General features: G+C 28.1%; 1 protein-coding gene across 2 annotated transcripts in view; it reads right to left on the minus strand.

The window, feature by feature from the left end:
• LOC129972386 (potassium channel subfamily T member 1-like) overlaps positions 1-20,324 on the minus strand; it is a 452,573-nt gene that overhangs the window by 127,010 nt on the left and 305,239 nt on the right. For both annotated transcript variants that reach the window (XM_056086510.1, XM_056086511.1), the window contains exon 7: positions 14,863-14,937. In XM_056086510.1, the coding sequence (XP_055942485.1) occupies positions 14,863-14,937 (75 nt within the window). The remainder of the gene's footprint in view (positions 1-14,862; positions 14,938-20,324) is intronic.

Genomic DNA, 20,324 nt, shown 5'->3' on the forward strand with positions numbered 1-20,324 from the left:
CTTCGGTATATTCTTCTTGAGAAAGCTAATGGAGTGGTGTAAAATCGCACATTTTTTTAAATAAAATAGTGATATTCAAATATTCATCAGTTTTAGTCGCAAAAGGGTTTCGCTTATTTTTATTTGAAATGTTATCTACTGAAGAATGTTTTATTAAAGGTCATTCATTGGACCGAAGGTTTGTATAAAAATTTTAAATTCGTAATTCATCAGAACAATTATTGATTTAAACTACATATTATAAATAATATAAATCTTTTCTTCATTTTGAACATTTTTATACAGACTTATTAGATCTATATGCCTTATATTAACGGTTTAAAAATTAATTTTTGAGCCTTAGTTAGCATAGGTATCATCTTAAACATATAAACCACGCTTGACTTAAATAATACAGAATTATTAAATAACATAGATATTTTTCTTGGATTTCTTTTTCTAGAAAATTTCATGCCTCATGTTTTTTTTTTTTATTTCATGCAGACATGTGCTGAATATTACTAGATATGGTTTGTAGAGAGAGTTAACTTAATCTGCTGTGCTTTGGTCAATGTAATGACAATATATTGATAAAAGTTAATTTTTCTCAAGCATGCATAAATCACTCGAGCAAGTATTTTTTATTTGAAATATATTGTTGGGAAATATGCTTAAAATATTTTTGAAAATTAATTAAATAATAAAAAAAAATTCAACTGGAAAAATGGATATTAAAAAGATATATATTAATAAAGATATAATTAATATATATAAAAAAATTATAATTAATATATATATATATATATAAAAGATAAAATATATATATGTACTGTTATTTTGGTTGAAGCAGAATGCAGGTTTGTAGACATAGACGAGACTTTATATTTTTAATTTCGCTTTATTCTCTCTTTAATATCCATCTCGGGAAAGCAATTTATTTACAAGCAGACACAGCTCGGCACAAAAGCAGAAGTAAGAAAGAAGAGAGAGAGCGAAACAAATGATCACTAGTCTTATATAACATGGGATTTCCGGCCACGCGCCGATGGAATACATGTGTTGACCTCTGACAAGGGCAATGAAAGTATCACTTTCATTTGATACGTATTTGATACGTATGATATTTGATTTGATTTGATTTGATGGTGCATTATTTTTATAGGGGAATTAATTAAACCGAAAGTGGAATTGGAACACGAAATAAGAGAATATTTTTAGAATGAATTTACTATGGGCTAAATTAAGATAAAGTGTTGGAAAGTAATTCGGATTAAATTATGAGTTTAATATATATATATATATATATATATATATATATATGAACTGGAAATTGGATTAGAAAAATTAATTTGTTTTGCTCAGTATTATCTACATAAAGGGTTTCGCGCTATATAAAACCTCAAATCAAATCGAATCGAGAAAAAACATTGTACGAAAAGCCCTATCGGTGATCAAAATTTAAACTATCAATTTTTTCTGATTTCCTTTCTACGTGGTCTGCACAATGCATAAATCAAATTTCCATGAAATAAGGCTGTGCTTAGGTTTGAGTATGTGCTCTTTAATTATAACCCCTCCCTCCTGTATATTATAAGCAGAAATAAGATGGAACAAAAATGTTTTGCCTCCCCTAACACACTAAATTAGCCAATTAATTACATAATTGATATTAATTAATTTATAAATTAAGTGACACACCAATTAATTGATATAAGTACGTAAAGGAATCTGTGATACCTACTTATTGCATCTGTACTTTCAAATTCATACTATTTTTAACTTTTTATTAAGTTTTAATTTATATATTAAATGACACACCAATTAATTAAGTACGTAAAGGAAACCGTGATACTCACTTATTGCATCTGTACTATCAAATTCATACTTATTTTCAACTTTTTAATAAGTTTTATCTATAGTTTATGTTATTTATAAATTATCTTCAGTCCGACTGTTTCAAATTACCAGATATTGTTTATCATAAGTTAAAGTTGACGGTTTTCTATTATTTTAAGACAGATGGCGCTGTTGAGTTTTAAAGCAATTTTGAATCTTTTAAAAAGATGTTTGTATAAAAGATTGAATTTTGTAAATGCATTTCATTTCCATTTACTTGACTTTTTTTCAATTGTCCACTATAATTATTTGTTATTATAGTGAATGCATAAATTCAAATCTGTTTCTGTTGAAGACAATATAAGAATACCAAAAGATATGAAATTTATTCGATTTTGTTTTCGTTACATAAATGAATTCAAAATTCATGACGATTTTTTTTTCGTTTAGTTATGCATCAAACTTGAAGTAATCAATTCGGGAAAAAAATTCTAAAGAAATTTCGGAGGAAAGTTGGAAGAAATTTTGGAATAAATTCAAAAGAAATTTCTGAAGAAAGTTTTATAACTTTTTGAGATTGATTTTAGATGTTTCATATGGAAATATAAGAAAAATATAATTCAGTTCAAATCTTTTCGAAATAAAAAGATAAAAATATCTTCAAACGATAGTAAAAAGGAATTCTAACTCAGCGGAAAAAAATATATTTCTTTTAACTAGAAAGTTAAAAAACCGGTTAGCAATTCGATATTAATGGTCTGAATAATTCTTTTTTTTTATCGGAAATTCTAAAAGAATGATAGTTAAAAAATAACTCTAGTCTTTTTTTTAAATGGTCTTTATAATCAATCGAATCTTTTTTTAAAGGAGTACATCATCAACTTTTCATGAAAAGTTGATGATGGTCTTTTGACGATTCAATAAAATTAGGTTGTTCACATGAGCAGATTCTTTTTTCAAATGGAAATTTACAGCGATGTTTGAATTTTATATGCATCTTTTAGAAACGCAAGTATTAATTAGAAATTTTGAAACTTTTATTTATTCTAATTAAAATCAATGATGGAAAATTCAAATAATTTCAATCCTTCGTCAGTAAATGGAATATTCATCTGAATAAATAGTAATGTTCAAATTAAATTTAACTAATTTGGAGGGGAGTAGATGGCGTTTTATTTCTCCAAGTATTAAAGAGGTTGAACAGTAAGTATTTCAGATAATATGGTCCCATTTATTAAACAGTAAATGAATCAAAAATTTAAAAAATGATAATAAAAAAAGAAATAAGATAAAATCAAAAATATAGTTTTTCGTGATAAATTTATCCTTTTAACAAGTCTTATAACCAAAGTCACATGGAGTGAAATCCAGTTATTGAAGAGGCAAACTATTATGCAATAAGTTTCGTCACCTGTTGGTTTATGAAAGTTTGTAGCAACAAATGTCAAACACTTCGACATGTGCGTTGGAAATGTAACATTTTGCATGAGTGCTGTGTTCGGAATGCAACGTAGTTGTTCAAACTCCGGAATAACAAAACTTGTCAATTTGTCATATACGTATTAAGTAACAGGACAGATTTCTATCTTTACAAAGCGAACCTTTTTGCAAATATTGTCAAGTAACAGAACAGGTTTCAAGTAATTGAAGAGGGTTCAATCTTTATAAAAAGATTTTTTTTTAAAGATATTATCAAGTAACTGAATAGATTTCAATCTCTACAAAGCGAACATTTTTGCAAATATTGTCAAGTAACAGAACAGATTTCAAGTAATTGAACAGATTTCAATTTTTACAAAGCGAATTTTTATTGAATATATTGTCATGTAACAGTATTGTTTCAATCTCCACAAAGTGCAAATTTCTTTCTACAAATATTGTTAGGCAGCAAAACATGTTTCAGTCTTTAAAAAGCTAACATTTTTTCGAACTTTCATTTCTTTTTTGTCTCACGAGTGATTGGATCTCACGTGTATAAATTTAAACTGTCGGTTAAAAAATAATTTATTTCCAGTCTTTAAATTTCTGATAGTACAATGCCATCTATTGGCAAAATTTCGTATTAATTTTTTAAATAAAACAACCGCATCGTTTTTAATACTTACTAGGCACTTTTTGTGTCATTTGGTAAAGGAACGTTTTTCACAGTTTTCTGAAATGATATTGTTGAACTTGTTGTGTGTTTGTTTTACACGAATGTAGCTTCAAAAGAGAACTTTATATATTTAATGTCATAAAAAAACTTTAAAAAAAACCTATCTCCTATCCTTACTAATCAAAGTATTCTGATTAGTTAGCTGTACTTATAAATTGGCGACAAAAGTTGGTGAAAACAATCCATTTGTTGAGGGTTCTGTCTAAATTATATTTAGCAATATATTTCGAAAATTGAGTCTAAGAGGGAATACGATCCTTGATGATGTATTTACTGGTCATAAGCTTTCACTAGAAATGAAAATTAGTGAAATTAGAACTTTATATATTTTATTTAATACTTGCGACTGGGAAACCCTGTCAAGATTTTTTCTCACAGGAAAAGTGAAGTGAAGTAGTGTTCCTGAATGTTTCTGGAAAATGGATGTTGATTAAAAACAGAAAATCAGTGATGACGTAACTATGCATCATTCGATTTCCATATGAACGAAAAAGTGACAAATCGGTGCAATGATTCTGAATACGGAACTGGCTTTAGTTAGGCCAATTATTTTAAATAAGAACAGTTTGGGTAAAGAATTGGTCGCCAAAGATGGTTAATAAAGAGTTTAACTTATCAATAACATAATCAAAAAGTCTTCTTTACTAAAAAGACCCTCATTTATTAATAACCAGAATATATTGAATAAATCTATTTCTATAAGAATCATCATCTTAAAGTCGCGACGGTTCTATTAGAAAAAAATGAAAGTCAGTGTTTAAAACTTTAAAAAGAATTGACGTTAGAAGCATTTATATAAATTTTGAATTCCCTTTAAAAAGTGATGCCATTATCTTAAATAAACTTAGTTGCCATTAATGTTAGATTAATTGTCACTGTTATTTAGATTTATAATTTTAATGACAAGATCATGTACCAGTTTTACTTTGTCTATGTTATTACATTTATAAATACTTTTTATACACATGCAAATATGCATATCGAAATACGTTGAACTTTTTGATGAATTTGGTCCAAATTTTGGTACCGATCTAAAAGTCTAAGGTAAAATCACATGCAAATTTTATTAATCTAGTTAATTACATTTATAAATTATAGTGTTCACATAGACATGGAAATGACATATACTGAAAAATATTTTGTATAATTATTATAATTCGAAATTTCATAGACAATCTGATTTCTTTTCATTACCATTACAGGATTTCATAGAAATTTGCAATTTTAGTGTAAAGGCAGAATTAGTACTAAATTTGTTGCTGTAATTCATTGTTTTTTTAAGTTTTTATATTTAACCCTTTCTAGGGCCGTGAGAAGTATGCTTCCCACCAAATTTATCAATCTTTGTATGAAATTATGTAGGTTGGTATAAGTTCTGACAAATTTTTTTAGAAAGACAGAAACTGAGAGGCTTCAGTTCTTTATCTTACACAAAATGATATGTCTTGATTTGTTACTTAATTATTAATGAACCAAATTAATTAATTAATCAAATTAAATTTCTCTAATAAGCTAAATGAATCTCTTTTCTTATTCTAATTTCAAGCCTAAAAATATTTAAACATAATATGACTAGAAAACAATGGCCCTTTAAAGGGTTAAACAACGATAGATAAATAAAAAGACACAATTCAAAAAAAAAATTATTTTTTTGGATTCGGGTAAAATCTAAAACAGGAAAATTCAACAAAATTTCGAAAATGAATTTTTGGATGATTATATTACTTTTTCTATATATATTTCGCATGCAGAAAATAAAATAGTGAGGGTGGTCTTCCTCAAATTTTCTCGCTTACTATCAAATAGAGATGGTAATATCCCCCCTTCTCATGAAATTACAGATTTTGAGCTAGGCACTGAATGCACGAGTGCTCAGATTTTTATTTTCAGAGTCCTTCACATGAGTATTCAGTATAGTAAAAGTATTTCTCAAATGAGTGTTCAATTTCTATTCATAGTATAGTAAAAAACTTTAATATGCAGGCTTTTTTTCACACAGAATTATTGTTTTTTAATACGATTATTTTCTAAATTTCCTTTATCTCATTAATTAAGTTTTTGAGTATTGCGTTTATACGAATGCGAGTTCAGATTAACAGATGGCCATTCCGTTGACAAATTTGGTTTCGAATTTGTCACTTAATTACAATTAACATTCTAAATCTGTGAACCAAATCTTATCTATCTGGATCTTTACTTTTTGCAGTTATCATATTCATTTATAATCAGATAGCCATCCAAACAGATTTTCTCTAAATGTATTTTGCTCAAATTTTGACAAAAATTAAAAAAATTCGTGTGTAAGTCACAAACCAGTTTTCATCACTCTAGCTCAAATCGTTTTTGCGTTGCCATGTTCACACGCAGACAAATCGATAAACAAACAAGCGTAATTTCAGAAATGTATTCTTCTGAATTAGAGCAGTCTGAAATGTAAAGATTTACCATAATCTCGCTTTTAAGTTTTTTAAAAATCAATTTACAGTGCTTCGATTTTTGTACACCTCATATAAGAGGCGAAAGAAAAGAGAAAAAAAAGTCAAGCAATTAATTTTTTTTCGTTTTGATGGTAAATAGGATAATTAAAAATATTCTGTTAGATGTTCTTTGGAATATTACTGATACTTAAGCTAAACTATTTATACCAAGAATTGGAAAAAAATATTTAATTGCATATTTCCTAAAAGACCTTTTATCTTTAGAAAAAGAAATATTTTGAAAATTACCATAAAATAACGAGCGCTTAATTGAACATCATCTTAAATAATAATAAAAAAAAAAGAATATTTCTTTTACGAGTTGAGATTTCCGTGCGATCAATTTTTCTTAATTAGAAGAATTTCTTTATTTACGGTAAAAGAAAACGAACGCAGTCTTAGTAAATAATTTTTTAATGAAACAGAATATTTAATTAAATAGTTTCAAAATATTGATCTAGCCTGCTACTTATAGCTCTATACTATAAGAATAATTTTAAAAAAAATTAAAATTAGTTTTTAAAGAAGGTTTTTACCCTCTTTGTAAAACAAATAACATTAATATGTATTTAAAATTTAATTAATTTCATGGATCTATATTTAATTACAAATTACAATTTTATTCAGAGTACATTATTTAACATCTTCAAAAAAAATACCAATTAATCTTTGTGAGCTAGTTTTCATGTAGAAAGGTCGATAAGCAAAAACATGAATTTTAAATAAGAATGAACTTTCATTTCTATAACATAGAATTTAAATTTAAATTATTGAATTTTGAATTTTGTAAAGATCTCTTTTTTTGTTTATATTTTGGAATAAAAAGTATTTTATGTACAAGGTTTTTCGGAGTTATATTTCATTTGATCTGTTTGTAAATATTAAAAAGGTTGTTAAGCAACAATATGCTTCTTAAGACGTAATGAATTTAAATTAAATAATATGGAATTTTATTTTATTACTTGTGAATTTTTAAAAGTTTCATTTTCGTGCCATACTTTATTTAAATTTTTAAGAAACCTAAGCAGAAGGTTATTTAAAGAAACTGTATTTTAACAAAACATTTAACCTTTAAAAATCCTAACCCATATACCTATGACTTGATTCGTTTCTCGCTAAAAATGATATTTAAAAAATAAATTAATATTTAAATAAAAATAACTTTTATTAATCTTAAAAATAAGCAAACAAAATGGATGAACAAACTGAAAACGAAAGAATAATAAGAAATAGTAATAATTTATTAAAACTATACTAAATTACACAAGAAAGCAGTTAATAGTAATTAATATATTACGCTAAAAATTCAGTATCAACAGTTTTAAATTTAAGATTTTTTTTATGTTTAAATTTATAGAAAAGATTCAAGAAAGTTCAAACTACAAGCCAACTGAATGAATACATAGGCCATAACATATCCTTAGAGAAAGAAAAATGTGCAAACGATAATTAATTCTACTTGCAAAGAATATTTTTTTCTTGCAAAAGATATTGTTTTAAAGTGAATTACTTTAAAAAATAATATACAACTGATAACAAATATAAATATTCTACTTTCTTTTAATAGGAATTATTTTCTATACTGATAACAAAACATTCTTTAAAAATATCAAGCGTAAGCCTTAGTTTCCTTAGCGGAAACTCAATTTTCAGACTGAAATATATTTTCTCCTCAACATTGTTCCATCAGAGAAATGAAATCATTTTCACAAAAACGTTATTACTTAAATTGAAAAATATTACTAATTTTTATTTGGCATCACAAGAATATTTCGCAGCATGTTACGATGTGATATAAAAACAAATTGATAATGCTCATTCTTTAGCCATCCAGCATTGAAGAAAGATAAAACATTGAAAATCAAATATGCAAAGGGCGTTCTTCGTGTTATTTTACACCTCAACAAAAACATATCATCCTATAACAAGATTAGAACACTTTGATGTCTTAAAAACGCATTCTAATCCAATTGAAACCAGTATGGATAAAGAAAATTTAATTTAAAGAAAATACGAAGAGGCGAGATCACGTTATTCTTTGGTTGTTATTGAAGAATTTTCATACTCCAGATCAATTTCGAATCACGAGAGGTCTTTCTATTCATAAAAACACATTTAAAAATTTTATAACGATGAAAAAAAATTTAATTTTAAAAAATATATTTTGAATATCACTTATTCAGTTCGTTTCCGAAATACATCACTATTTATCTCAATATTTGTTTTGTTTTTTTAAATAAGATTTCCAGAAATTTCGTGCATAAATATAATTAAATTCGAAAAATGGAATTTTAAGTATATTTTCTGTGTGATAAAATCTTACCTGCTAATAATCCTTTTGCTATATAAGATAATGAAATTGAATAAGATTTTATTTTAAATAAAAAAAAGAACTGAAGTTATTATTCTACATGACTAAATCCTCTGATATAAATGTTAAAAAATTTAATAATATTTTTTGTGTAACTGAATACATATTTATTTTTCTTGTATAATAGAAACCATAGATTTAATTATTTAACGCTTTTTCGTGAAAAAGATTGATTAAGATTCAAATATCAAGCCAACCAAATACATAGAATCATAATATGTTTTTATAAAGAAAGCAAAAATGTGCAAACGATAATTAACTATACAGAAGCACAATTATTTTTTAATGGGAAAATCGCCATTAAAAAAAAAGGCATATTGTGTAACCGATAATGTATTTTCAGAGAAAAGAAAAATTCTGCTTAAAAAATTATGGAGGAATTTTTTTTATCCTTTGTTATTCTAATTAAAAATTATAAGAACAAAGCATAAAAATTTTCACGTACAAGTTTTTTTATAATAGCTCAGCTGTTTTTCCCCACAATAATTCGGCAACATTTTCCTCATAATTCCTTCAGTATAAAGGAACTCTTTTCGGAAAGTATTATCATTATAAATAAAAATTATTCCAATTTTTTTTTTTTTTTTGGCAAAACAAAAACTCTTAGTAACTAAGTAGAATGTAAAATAAAACTGAATTAATAAATCTCATTCCGCGGCCGTCCGATATAGAAAAATGATCGAACATCGCAAATCAAATATGCGGAGGCTGCTGTTATTTTATACCTCCATAAAAAGTACCATCTTATAACAAGGTTAGAATACTTTCGTATCATAAAAAAAAATTCTGTAATCCGATTGAAGCAAGTAAGGAGGTAGGAAATTTAATTTAATGGAAGTTCTAACAAGGAAGATCATTTTATTTGTTCTTTCGAATTATTTTCATATTGAATATCAATTTCGAACAGGAAAGAGTTTTTCTATGCATAAAAATGCATTCAACTATTTTGTGAACAAAAAAAAAAAAAAAATTCTTTTGCCAATTTTAAATATTTTTCAGTGAATACTTTTCAAATTGTTTTCGGAAGACCTTTATTAATGTCAGAATAAGCCGTTATTTAAAGAATATCTCCATCCATTTCTCCTGGAAATATAATTAGGTTTAAAGAAAAAAAATTAAAAGTATTTTCTTCATGACAATATCAGGCTAGTCAAATTACCTTTTTTCCTGAAAGATAATACAAATGAAAAATACTTTGTTTTAGATGAGAAATTGCTATACTTCACATCGGAATCTGATAGTATAAATGTCTAAATTTTAATGGAATTTTCAATGTATGAGTGAATATATTCCTTTTGTTAAAAAGGAATTTTATATTATTTTGTTAAAGAACATTTTAAGGTTAATTTAATTTTTTTAACATCGCATTTTAGAACGATCGATCGTGCCACGGCCAGGAAACAAGGATAATACAGAAACTGGTAATTAAATCAAATTCCCATGATATACCAAAATGTAAGATATTTTTCCCAAGATAACAGATTTCAGTGCATTAGGCAGCAAGCCTTAAACGAATCATATTTGATCATATCATCAGAATAACACTGAAAAGCTTTTAAAATATTGTTGACGAAATATGCACCTTGTTTCTTTTTATAATTTGACAGTTTCTGATATGAGATACCAATTCATATAGTATACTCAGTATAGTATCGATTTCACAATTATTTCACTAACATGTGAGAGTTAATGTCACATTCTTTTGCGGTATAATATTGGTATAGTTGAGATGGTTTTATTCTTGCATTCATATATTAAATTTCCGAAATACAGTATCGTGTACAAGTTGTCATAAATAATTTAGAAATTCACATAATTAGAAGTTAATATATTAAAATGGTATAGTTGACGCAGAAAATTATAATATATTTGAACGCAGTTTACATCAAAGTTATTTTTACAAAGAGGTAATTTTTTGTTAAAGAAAAAAAAAAAAAAACGAAATAGTAAAATTTTCTTTAAAAAAAATTATAAATCAGAGGGTTATAAAATGCTGGGTGTACGAACAATAGTTCGTTTCTGATTGTTTTGACACATAAAGCTTTCATTTCAATAGTGACTTTAATGGATAAAACTCTATTAGTTAAGTTATTTTATCTGAGCTCCGTTTCTTCAGCAGAAGTTTTATAAACATTTCGAATATAGATGACATTGAAGAAAAGTTCAGGTCCAATCACCTTTGCCAGATACCAGTCTTTGCTATAATTTTCCGAAGAAATAGATTTTTTTTTATAAATCTTTCGAATACAGATGACATTGAAGAACAGTTTAGGTCCCCTCATGTCTACCTGATAGATGTCTTTGCTACGATTAATGAATGCTTTAAAGGAACATTCAGCGAATACAGTAAGTAGTTCAAGAGGAGTGGAAAGAAATTCTATGCAGCTGGCGTCTTTCATGGCATGTTAAAAATGTACTTATAAAAATTGCAGACTGTGCACAAATCCTTACTAAATAATCCAACTAAGCAAAAGGAATTTGCCAATCTGACGTTGCCGAAAATCGACCACAAGTGAAATAATAGCTGCTCAATATATAATGGTTCATATTTGATTGCATGGAGTAATCAACGCACATAACTATAGAATCTGGGCAAAGGAAAACAGACATGCGTGCACTGAGGATTTACAATGTTCACCACACATTGGTATGTTGTATCACTTCGTTCTTTATTGTGGGCCCGTTTTCTTTGAAATCTCTTATATAAAAGCACGCTTTAAGGAGTGCTCAATTAATGAAATCAGTGCTAGGGAAGAAAGTGATATGGTATGTGTTGGAACATTAATAATCAACAGTGATATTCCTTCAAGATGGGTCACTTCCACGTATGACAACCGAATTGAAGAAGTTGGTAAGAAGAATCTTCTTTGAAGTACGACTCATCAATCATCACTGCCCATGGGAAAGATATCATTGTTCACAAGACTTAATACCTGTGGTTTTTACATTTCAAATTGTATTAAACCTTGAGTCTACAAGAATAGTTTGTCTTTAATGTATTTTAAAAAGACTCCTTTCACCATTAAATTCCTTGCATCGATTCGGAAAGCATAATGGAGTAGTCATTCATTTCCTAACTATGGATTTTGTTGATGGCGGACACACCAAATCAGTGCTGTGACATGCTTGCAAGCATCTGACTGTACTCAAATAAATGTAGTTTTTGTTTGAAATTATTTGATTTGCTTACTTATAGTGCCATCTTTCGACAAAAAGTTGAAACCAAAAAATTTCATCCGGAAATCTTATTAAAAAACAAAATTCCTTCCAATTTTATGAATTTTAAAATTATTTACGAATTTGAATGAAGTGGTATCCTGTATATTAATTTATTTGTCCTGCTACATTCAAAAACTTTCGAAATTTATTTTTATTACAAAATATTTAGTACATGTAGAAAACACCACTCAGCTATTATACATTTTTGCAGTTGTTCATACAAAGATATAAATGCGGATTGTCAGTCTTCTTTCGTCACATAGTTCAATGACTTCGTCGCTACTGGTTGCACTTCTTCAGAACTTGAGAATTGTTATCCTTTAAGTAAGTTTTTCATTCGTGGAAAGAAGAAAAGGTCATAATGGACGAAACTGGGGAAATAACCAGGCTCTGGAAGTATTAAATTGTAGTGTTTTTTTTATATAATTTTTCTGTTTACAAATCCTTCTCCCGTCATTTGATGCATTGTCATGATTTTGCATGACTTGAGCATTCGTTCAGCATCTTTGACATTCGTGATTTCTCATCCATTACGTTTACTGATGATCACTCAGCGTCCTATATATATATTTTGTCTATATTTTTAAAGTCTAGTCATAAAATCTAGTTCGATTCACTGTTGTTTCACTTTAAGTTGACTTAAAAGATTCGGGAAAATTCTAAAAACTTAAAAATTTGATACTTGAATGTAATCTAAAATTTGACATATTTTAATTGCGACGAGAAGTTTTGTATGACTGTAATCAAGAACTACGAGCATGTGCTGTATGCACTTGAACTGTGTGAAACCAGTCCGACTAGTCGATCACATGAAATTCTTTGCTTGTTCAAAAGTAAAAGACGTAATTAATTCACGTTTATCTATGTTTTAATACAGAAATTCATTAATAAAAAATAAAGAAAAAACACGCTCTACTTCATTACTTTCAGTAACTATAAGCATTGTATTAAATAATTGTAAGGAGTGCAATGTTAACGAAACAATGCATATAAAATCCCTCAAAATATGTAAATCAAATATTTAATGAAATACCTACATACATAATTTATGAGCTAACAGAGGAAGTCAGTTAGGATATTAAATAAACTAATTTATCTTCATTAAATTAGCTAGTTACTTCACAGAGCATCTGCATCTCATTAAAACTTAAAAAATAAACATGAAATAAACTGACAAAGCAGCTTTTTCTAAATTAATTAAGTTTCATAATTACGTTACGTCAACTGACATTCATTAAGTACAAAATTATGACATTGACTTAACAATGAATACTTTTACTATTTAGTAAAAAAAAATTCTAATCCTTGGTAAAAACTAAATAAATAAATAAAATAAACGCTTATTTACTTACCTATAAAAATTTAACTTTTTATTCTGCAATTTGTTGTGCATTGTTATTTAAATCATAAAACAACGAGGTAATATATGGAAAGATGAATTAATTATAAAAGTTAATTTATTTCTCACTTCATTTTATGAAGTGGATATGCATTTTATAATATAACCAATTTTAAACGGTTATTACGAAGGGATATTCAGACAATAAAGCAGTAAATGTTAAAAAAAAGCATAAAAACAATAAACATCAGTCATATTGGGATCAGGTATTGGCTCAGGTATCATCTTGATCATCTTATCATGGCTCAATATTATGAAATTCTTCCCAAAATACTCCTTGTATTACTTTGAAACAGGAAATAAATATAACAAAGCTAGCTAAACTTGTTCTCATAACAACCGCATTTCGGTTTTCTGCATCAGTTAGATGGCTTTTATAAAATTAAATTCTTGTGTAACTTTTGATTTTTTTGCTTATATTTGATTTGCTTCTATCTTCTGCCGATTTTATTTTGAATCTTCCTTTATATGCCCACTTTATCATCACTCAATAAGCAATATCCACTCTAATTGTCACTAAATAAGCAATTTCTTATCCATTAGAATTTTAGTAATTCCTAAGCCATTAGACAAATATTTCCAGTTGTAAAAATAAAGTAAATGATGAAAGATCAATTGAGTTAATAAAAGTACTGCAGAAAAAATTACAAAAATATTTATACACGTATGTCTTATTAATCATCTTTAGTAAAATATTTTTGATACATTAACATTTTAAACAAAAAAAGTCCCACAATTCTGTGATTAAATGGATCGAATTATGAAGTTTTGAATTTCTTTATTTTAAAGTAGTAAATGGTCACCTCGAGAGAACGTTGTATACTCATAGTTATTTTTACCTCAAGGTGGAACCAACGACGAACACACAATGTGTCTGTACTCAAGGTGCCCTTGAAATGTTAAATTATCTAAAATAGCGATTTTCTTAGCACCCCAAATTGATTAATTTTAATCGAAGAGGAGTAGACTTTTTTCCTTAAAATGTGAATTCGTTAAGAATATTTTACTAAATATAACATATAAGATAGATAAATGTATAAGAATTCAAATTTCACAATTCCTTTCAACAGACGCTTACGGAACCATAATTATTCCTTACGCCCTTTAAAACATTTTTTCAATTTTCGGCATATACCTGTCATTTATTGGAAACTAGCTATTGGACCAAGATTAATAAAGATCCGGAAAATTTATATAATATACATCATTATTCTGAGAATAATTTTACTAAAACGACTTGGGATTTTTTGAAACTCTGACTTATTTATGTAAAGATATTTTCACTTTTGAAAAAAAAAAAAAAAAAAATGAAAAATTATCCAATTTTTAACAAATCTTTCAATTCATCTTTTTTTTACAGCAAAATAAATGCATTTAAGAAGCAGAAAGAAGCACAAGAATTATGATAAGAAACATTCATACTTACGGTAGCTATAAAAGGTACATTATTCACTAGTTCTAGGGTAAAGTTGAAAGAAAAAAGATGGTGCCAAATATTTCCCTGGAAAAAAGAAAGAGAAAGATACAATTACAGTATATACAGTTATACAGTTACAGTTAAGTATCTCATAAAGTAAAGGTACTGTTATGTATCTTATAAAGTTGCCATCCACAGTTACGATGTGTTTGATAAATGTTGTAAATCTGAAAATGCACGATGGTTTGTTGTATTAAAATTTCCAGAAATTAAATATTAAAAAACTGCATATATAGATCATACATTGTGAAATCGCGTCTTTCCCGTGATCTGGGCTTCCTAGGTTCGAGTCCCGGTTCGGGCATGGTTGTTCTTCTGTGTTCTATCTGTGAGTTGTGTGAATGTGCCCCCTTTTCTGTAAAAAAGGGTTAGGCAAGCGAATGTGACGCATGAAGTAGCTAAGTCGTACTCTTGGTCCAAGTTGGCACTACTGAAAAAACAAGACACCCTCACTAGGCTTAAATAGCTGACAGATAACTGTCGGCGGGCTTGTAAAGTACCATAAGTAACAACAAAAACAGCAACACTGTGAAGTTATGCAAGGCAAGAATATTTTCTCATAGTACTTGGTTGTTCATATTATATTTAAACTTTTAGGAATGTGGAAGACATTTTTTTAAATGATACGAATATATACATTCTGAATGATACGAAATTAGAAACAGAAATTTGAGATGATTTCTTTCTTCTTAAGAGAAAAATAGTACAAAAAAATTGAAAGAACAAATAAATAAAAACAAAGAATAAAATAAAAAACAATATTTGTTCATGATAATTTTTTTTAAGAAACACTATCAGCTGAAATCACATGGCATGAGATCAGGTCAATGAAGAGGCCGAGCTATTGGAAAACATCGATTGATCTCCCGCTCGTCTGTGGAAGTTTGGTTTAGTAAAATGTCACACAGCTCATATGGGGAAGGATATTTTTTTTTTTGCATGAATAATGTATCCTAAATACATACATGTTATCGAAATTCTTCAATCAATAAATTTGTTAACATAATACTGTTGGTCATGTGTGAAATAACAGTATAATTATCCTTCTAAGCAATCTGCCAAAGGAAATAAGGTTCATTGATATTTTAAAGCTTTTGCAGAACTTCTCGTTATCGAATAGAGCTCTTTGTTTTTTCGAGACATTTGAATTAATTGAACACATTTTTATTCAAATATTTTGTATCCAGTTTTGGATATTTCATTTATAACACTTGCTATCACAGAAATTTTGGATTTTTTTTTTACAATCCACGAGTTTTGCTGGGAATATTGATTGATTAAATTTAAATTAAATTTTTAAACATAAATTTATGTTAATGATTCTCTTAAGAGAGTAATTTAAAGCATTAAATCGACTTATACGTTAAAGCATTATACATCTATTGTTTATGTATATATATGAATCTCCCTTCGGGAATAAAGCATCATGACGACACAAAGCTTTATAACAAAAACTTAATTATTAGGGTCATCTATCTTCTAATTGCTCGTTGTCTTTTGCGGTACTGATACTTCACTTTCTTGTTCCATGTAAATTCACCAAATTAGAGACATAATTTTTCTTCTTTAACTATAAACAATACATAAAAATTAAACGATTGAAATATCTGATGGCATTATATAAGTGGTTCGAATTCAATTGCTATAAAAAATCAAATATAAATCAGTCAATCAAAACAAATTCGAATTTGTAAGAAAATATAACTTCAACTACTCTCGTATCAAATAAAAAATTGCTGTTCCATAACCAGCAATAAATTGCATTTTTTTTCGTTTCTAACAGTTCAAACATTATTTCTTCTAGAATTGAATGTAATTCAATTCTATTTTTGCAATTCATTCCAACAGTATCATATATGCGTGAAAAGGAGGCATTCTCAATCATCTTGACTCCTCATGCAATAATCGTGACATGAAATTCAGCACATCCTATAATAGACAGGCTTGAGAGCATCGCAAACAAATGGCCTTCTAATGTAAACTCTATTGTTCGACAGCTTTCAGCACCATTGGATCAGAATAGATGGCATTATGCATTGCTGCCGAACAATTAACTGCAAACCTTAACTTTGATTTTCCCTATAGTATTCTAGCTTTAAATACAATTGAAGTATCTATATTTTCAAAATAATAAGGGAAATCAATGAAAGTAGATAAGCTCCAGCTACTGGTTTAATTTTGCCATTTTTTTTTTCATATATAAGTTTGTGACATCTAAAAGATCATCCACATTCCAAAATTAATGCAAGATTTGAATTTGTCACCACTCGTGCATTAAAATGTTGGAAACCCTATTAAAAAAACATTTGACAGCTCATAGTTTAGGGTTAGTAAAAATGGAACGTTACACGACAGAACAATGTGTTAACGCACGATTTGAATTAAATAAAAAACACAGTTTTATTTTTTTAAATTGATATATTTTTATTGAATCGTAAAGTATGCAGGATAGGGTTACGTGTGGAATAACATATAGAGAAATGATCTCCATGACTTTGCTGGCACATAATCACAAATTTTCCATGACTCTTTTACACAAATGTGGCTCAATTTCGTTGATTCACCGTTGAATTTCCTCCTTCATGCACACGCGCAGTACGGGATTATTGGAATAGATCCCCAACTTCAAACAATCCCGTAAAAAGAAATCCAAAGGTGTTAAATCCCGCGATCTAGGGGACCAATTCTCAAATTTTCGAACTGTTGCCAACAGACTTTCATTATTTTTGGAATATTGTTCAACAATGAGAACATGCTGTTCTGTCGTGTAACGCTCCACTTTTACGAACCCTACACCATCAGCTGTCAAATGGATTTTTTTCATAGTGTTGCCAACATTTTACTGCACTGCACGAATGGTGGCAAATTCAAATCTTGCATTAATTTTCAGACACCGTTAGATATGTCATCTAGAGTCGCCTATCTTCTTCCGTGATCCATTTTTCACAGAAATTAAAAAAAAAAACTATATTTCTCTATATATTCTCAACTGGAAAGACCAGTTACAGAGGTCCCTAACCATCACTATGAATCGATTTCAAAAATTTTTGTTTCATAAGAATACTTATGAGACTTAGGTACGTCATCAATGGTGGCCTATAATTTACTTCTAACTTTGACATCTTGAAATAAAATTTTGAGAGTCCTAAATTTCAACAATCGGATTGATATTTTATTCAAAATATTGTATTTGTATTTAAATATTGCTATGTTTGCTGAGCTGGAAGGATATTACAAAATAAAAGTTTGATACAGTCCTGAAGTGGATTTATAATAACCTTTTATTTGAAACACTGTATTTGTATTCAAAATATTGCTAAGCTTGTTGTGCAATAAAGATATCACAAATTAAAACTTTGACATAGAGCACAAGCTAAAAAACTGGATGTCGATTACTTTTATTTAAAATATTGTATTTGCATTTAAAATACTGTTATATTTGCTGAGCCGTAAATATATTCATAGTGGACCGAAAGTTTGCAGTCCTAACTCAACCGGTCATGCGTTCCTGTGTGATTCTGGTTTGTTTGTGTGGTTTTACCTATCCTAACAGGTGGTACGCTGAATTTTGGATCACCATAGAGAGCTATTTAATTTCTATATTTAGAAACAGCTATTAGAGACACATAAATGAATTTGAAATTACAACAGGAATTATCCACTGGGGCCACATAATAAATATTTAAATCGGTGTAAAATTGAATGTAGATAATCTCAATAGGACGCAGCATTTAAAGGGTTGTTTTAACCGGCACGCAATCAATGTTTTTTTAACAGCAAAATGGTTCTGAAATTTAAATGATGAATGACTTCTGGTGTATTGTTTTTCAATATCCAGTTTGCAGTGTAAATAATGAAAATTAATGCAAAAATTGCGTGAGAGATGAACTAAATAAACCCAAAATTCTAATACTGAGTGTTTCAAGTAATTCATTTTGAATAGGATTTGGGAAATGGGAAACATTTGTTTCAAACTGAATAGAGAGTATTACCTTGTTCGTGAAACTAATTATTGGTTGTTTAAAACACTGAAATTTCAATTCCAGGCTGTTTAGTTAACGAGGGAGCAGCTGTGGCTAAAAAGTAACTCCCATTATCATTTAAAACCCAAAGTTTCCACCCGATTATTATTGACAAATATGCATTAAATAAAAGAGAGAATTTCCAATAATTACGTAACTGCTTATGATTATAAATTCAGGTTATTTCTACAATATCCGAAAATTCATCCTTTCAGAGCTTTTTAAAGTGTTTTTTCTTTTACAAATTTTATTTATCTATTACAGGTATTCTAAAATATCTGTTACTGATATTTTACAGTGCATGCATGGTTAGAAGCTCCAACAAGTTCATTAACTGATCACAATATTTTATTCTACAAAAGACTATGAAATATATGTAGTAAAATTAGCAGAAGGGTATACAAGACAGCTTTTGCAGAAACGAATAACTCACAGTCAAACAGTAAATCTTTCGTAAATAATCGCAACAGCATAAAGCACTCAGAGTGCAGCTAGACAGCTCACACCGTGATCAACACTTCAAAAGAATTAAGCTAAAGCAGAAAAAAAAGGAAGATAAAGCAAATCAGAATACACGTGATTTGCTTTAGTTTCTCACTTTATACAGATTTTTTAACGGGATATCGAAAAATTGTCAAGAACCACCGGAACTTGAATTCTAATAGAGATATCGTCATAATTCTTGTATTCTCTAGTATCTTCATTTTTTTCCCATTAAATTCTTCCTCATGGCCGGACCTGGTATTCCTTCAATATCCCTTAAAATATCTGTCAAATTCTTTTTCTTACTGTAAGACTAGCTGCGCTTCGAAGAAATATTAGAAATTCACAATAATACAAAAAAGCATAATTCTAAAAAAAATGCCGATATTTCAACAAATATCCATGTTTTACACCTACCTGAATCCGAAAAAAGTAATATATTTTTGGAAATTATATTGTCTGTCTCTTTTTTTCAACACAATAGCGTAAAAGTGCATTGAACTGAAACGATGAAATTTGATATGAAATTTTAGCATCCAATTTGTAGGTTTGTATTAAAACTTTGAAGAAATCTGTCGCAATAAAGTCTGCGACAGATTTCTGTTGTTAAAATACAAAAAACATAAACGGAAGTCTGTCCTTTAAAATACAAAAAATATAACAGGAATTTGGTATTCAGATTTAACAATAGAATTGCAGATTAGTGTTAAATTTTGTACCAAATCTGTGAAGGGTGGAAGGCATTTGTTGGATTATATATTTCATATATGCCTATAACTCAAAAATGTAGTAACTAAAAATAAAATTTCGAATGCCATTCTGCAACCAAAACTGAAGACTTGCGTCGAATTTTGGATTCAATCACAGCGAAAAAAGGCATCTAAAATGTATATTCACTTTCCTTTT

The sequence above is a fragment of the Argiope bruennichi genome, chromosome 6 (genome assembly GCF_947563725.1).
Source record: "Argiope bruennichi chromosome 6, qqArgBrue1.1, whole genome shotgun sequence".
Taxonomy (NCBI): Eukaryota; Metazoa; Arthropoda; class Arachnida; order Araneae; family Araneidae; genus Argiope; species Argiope bruennichi.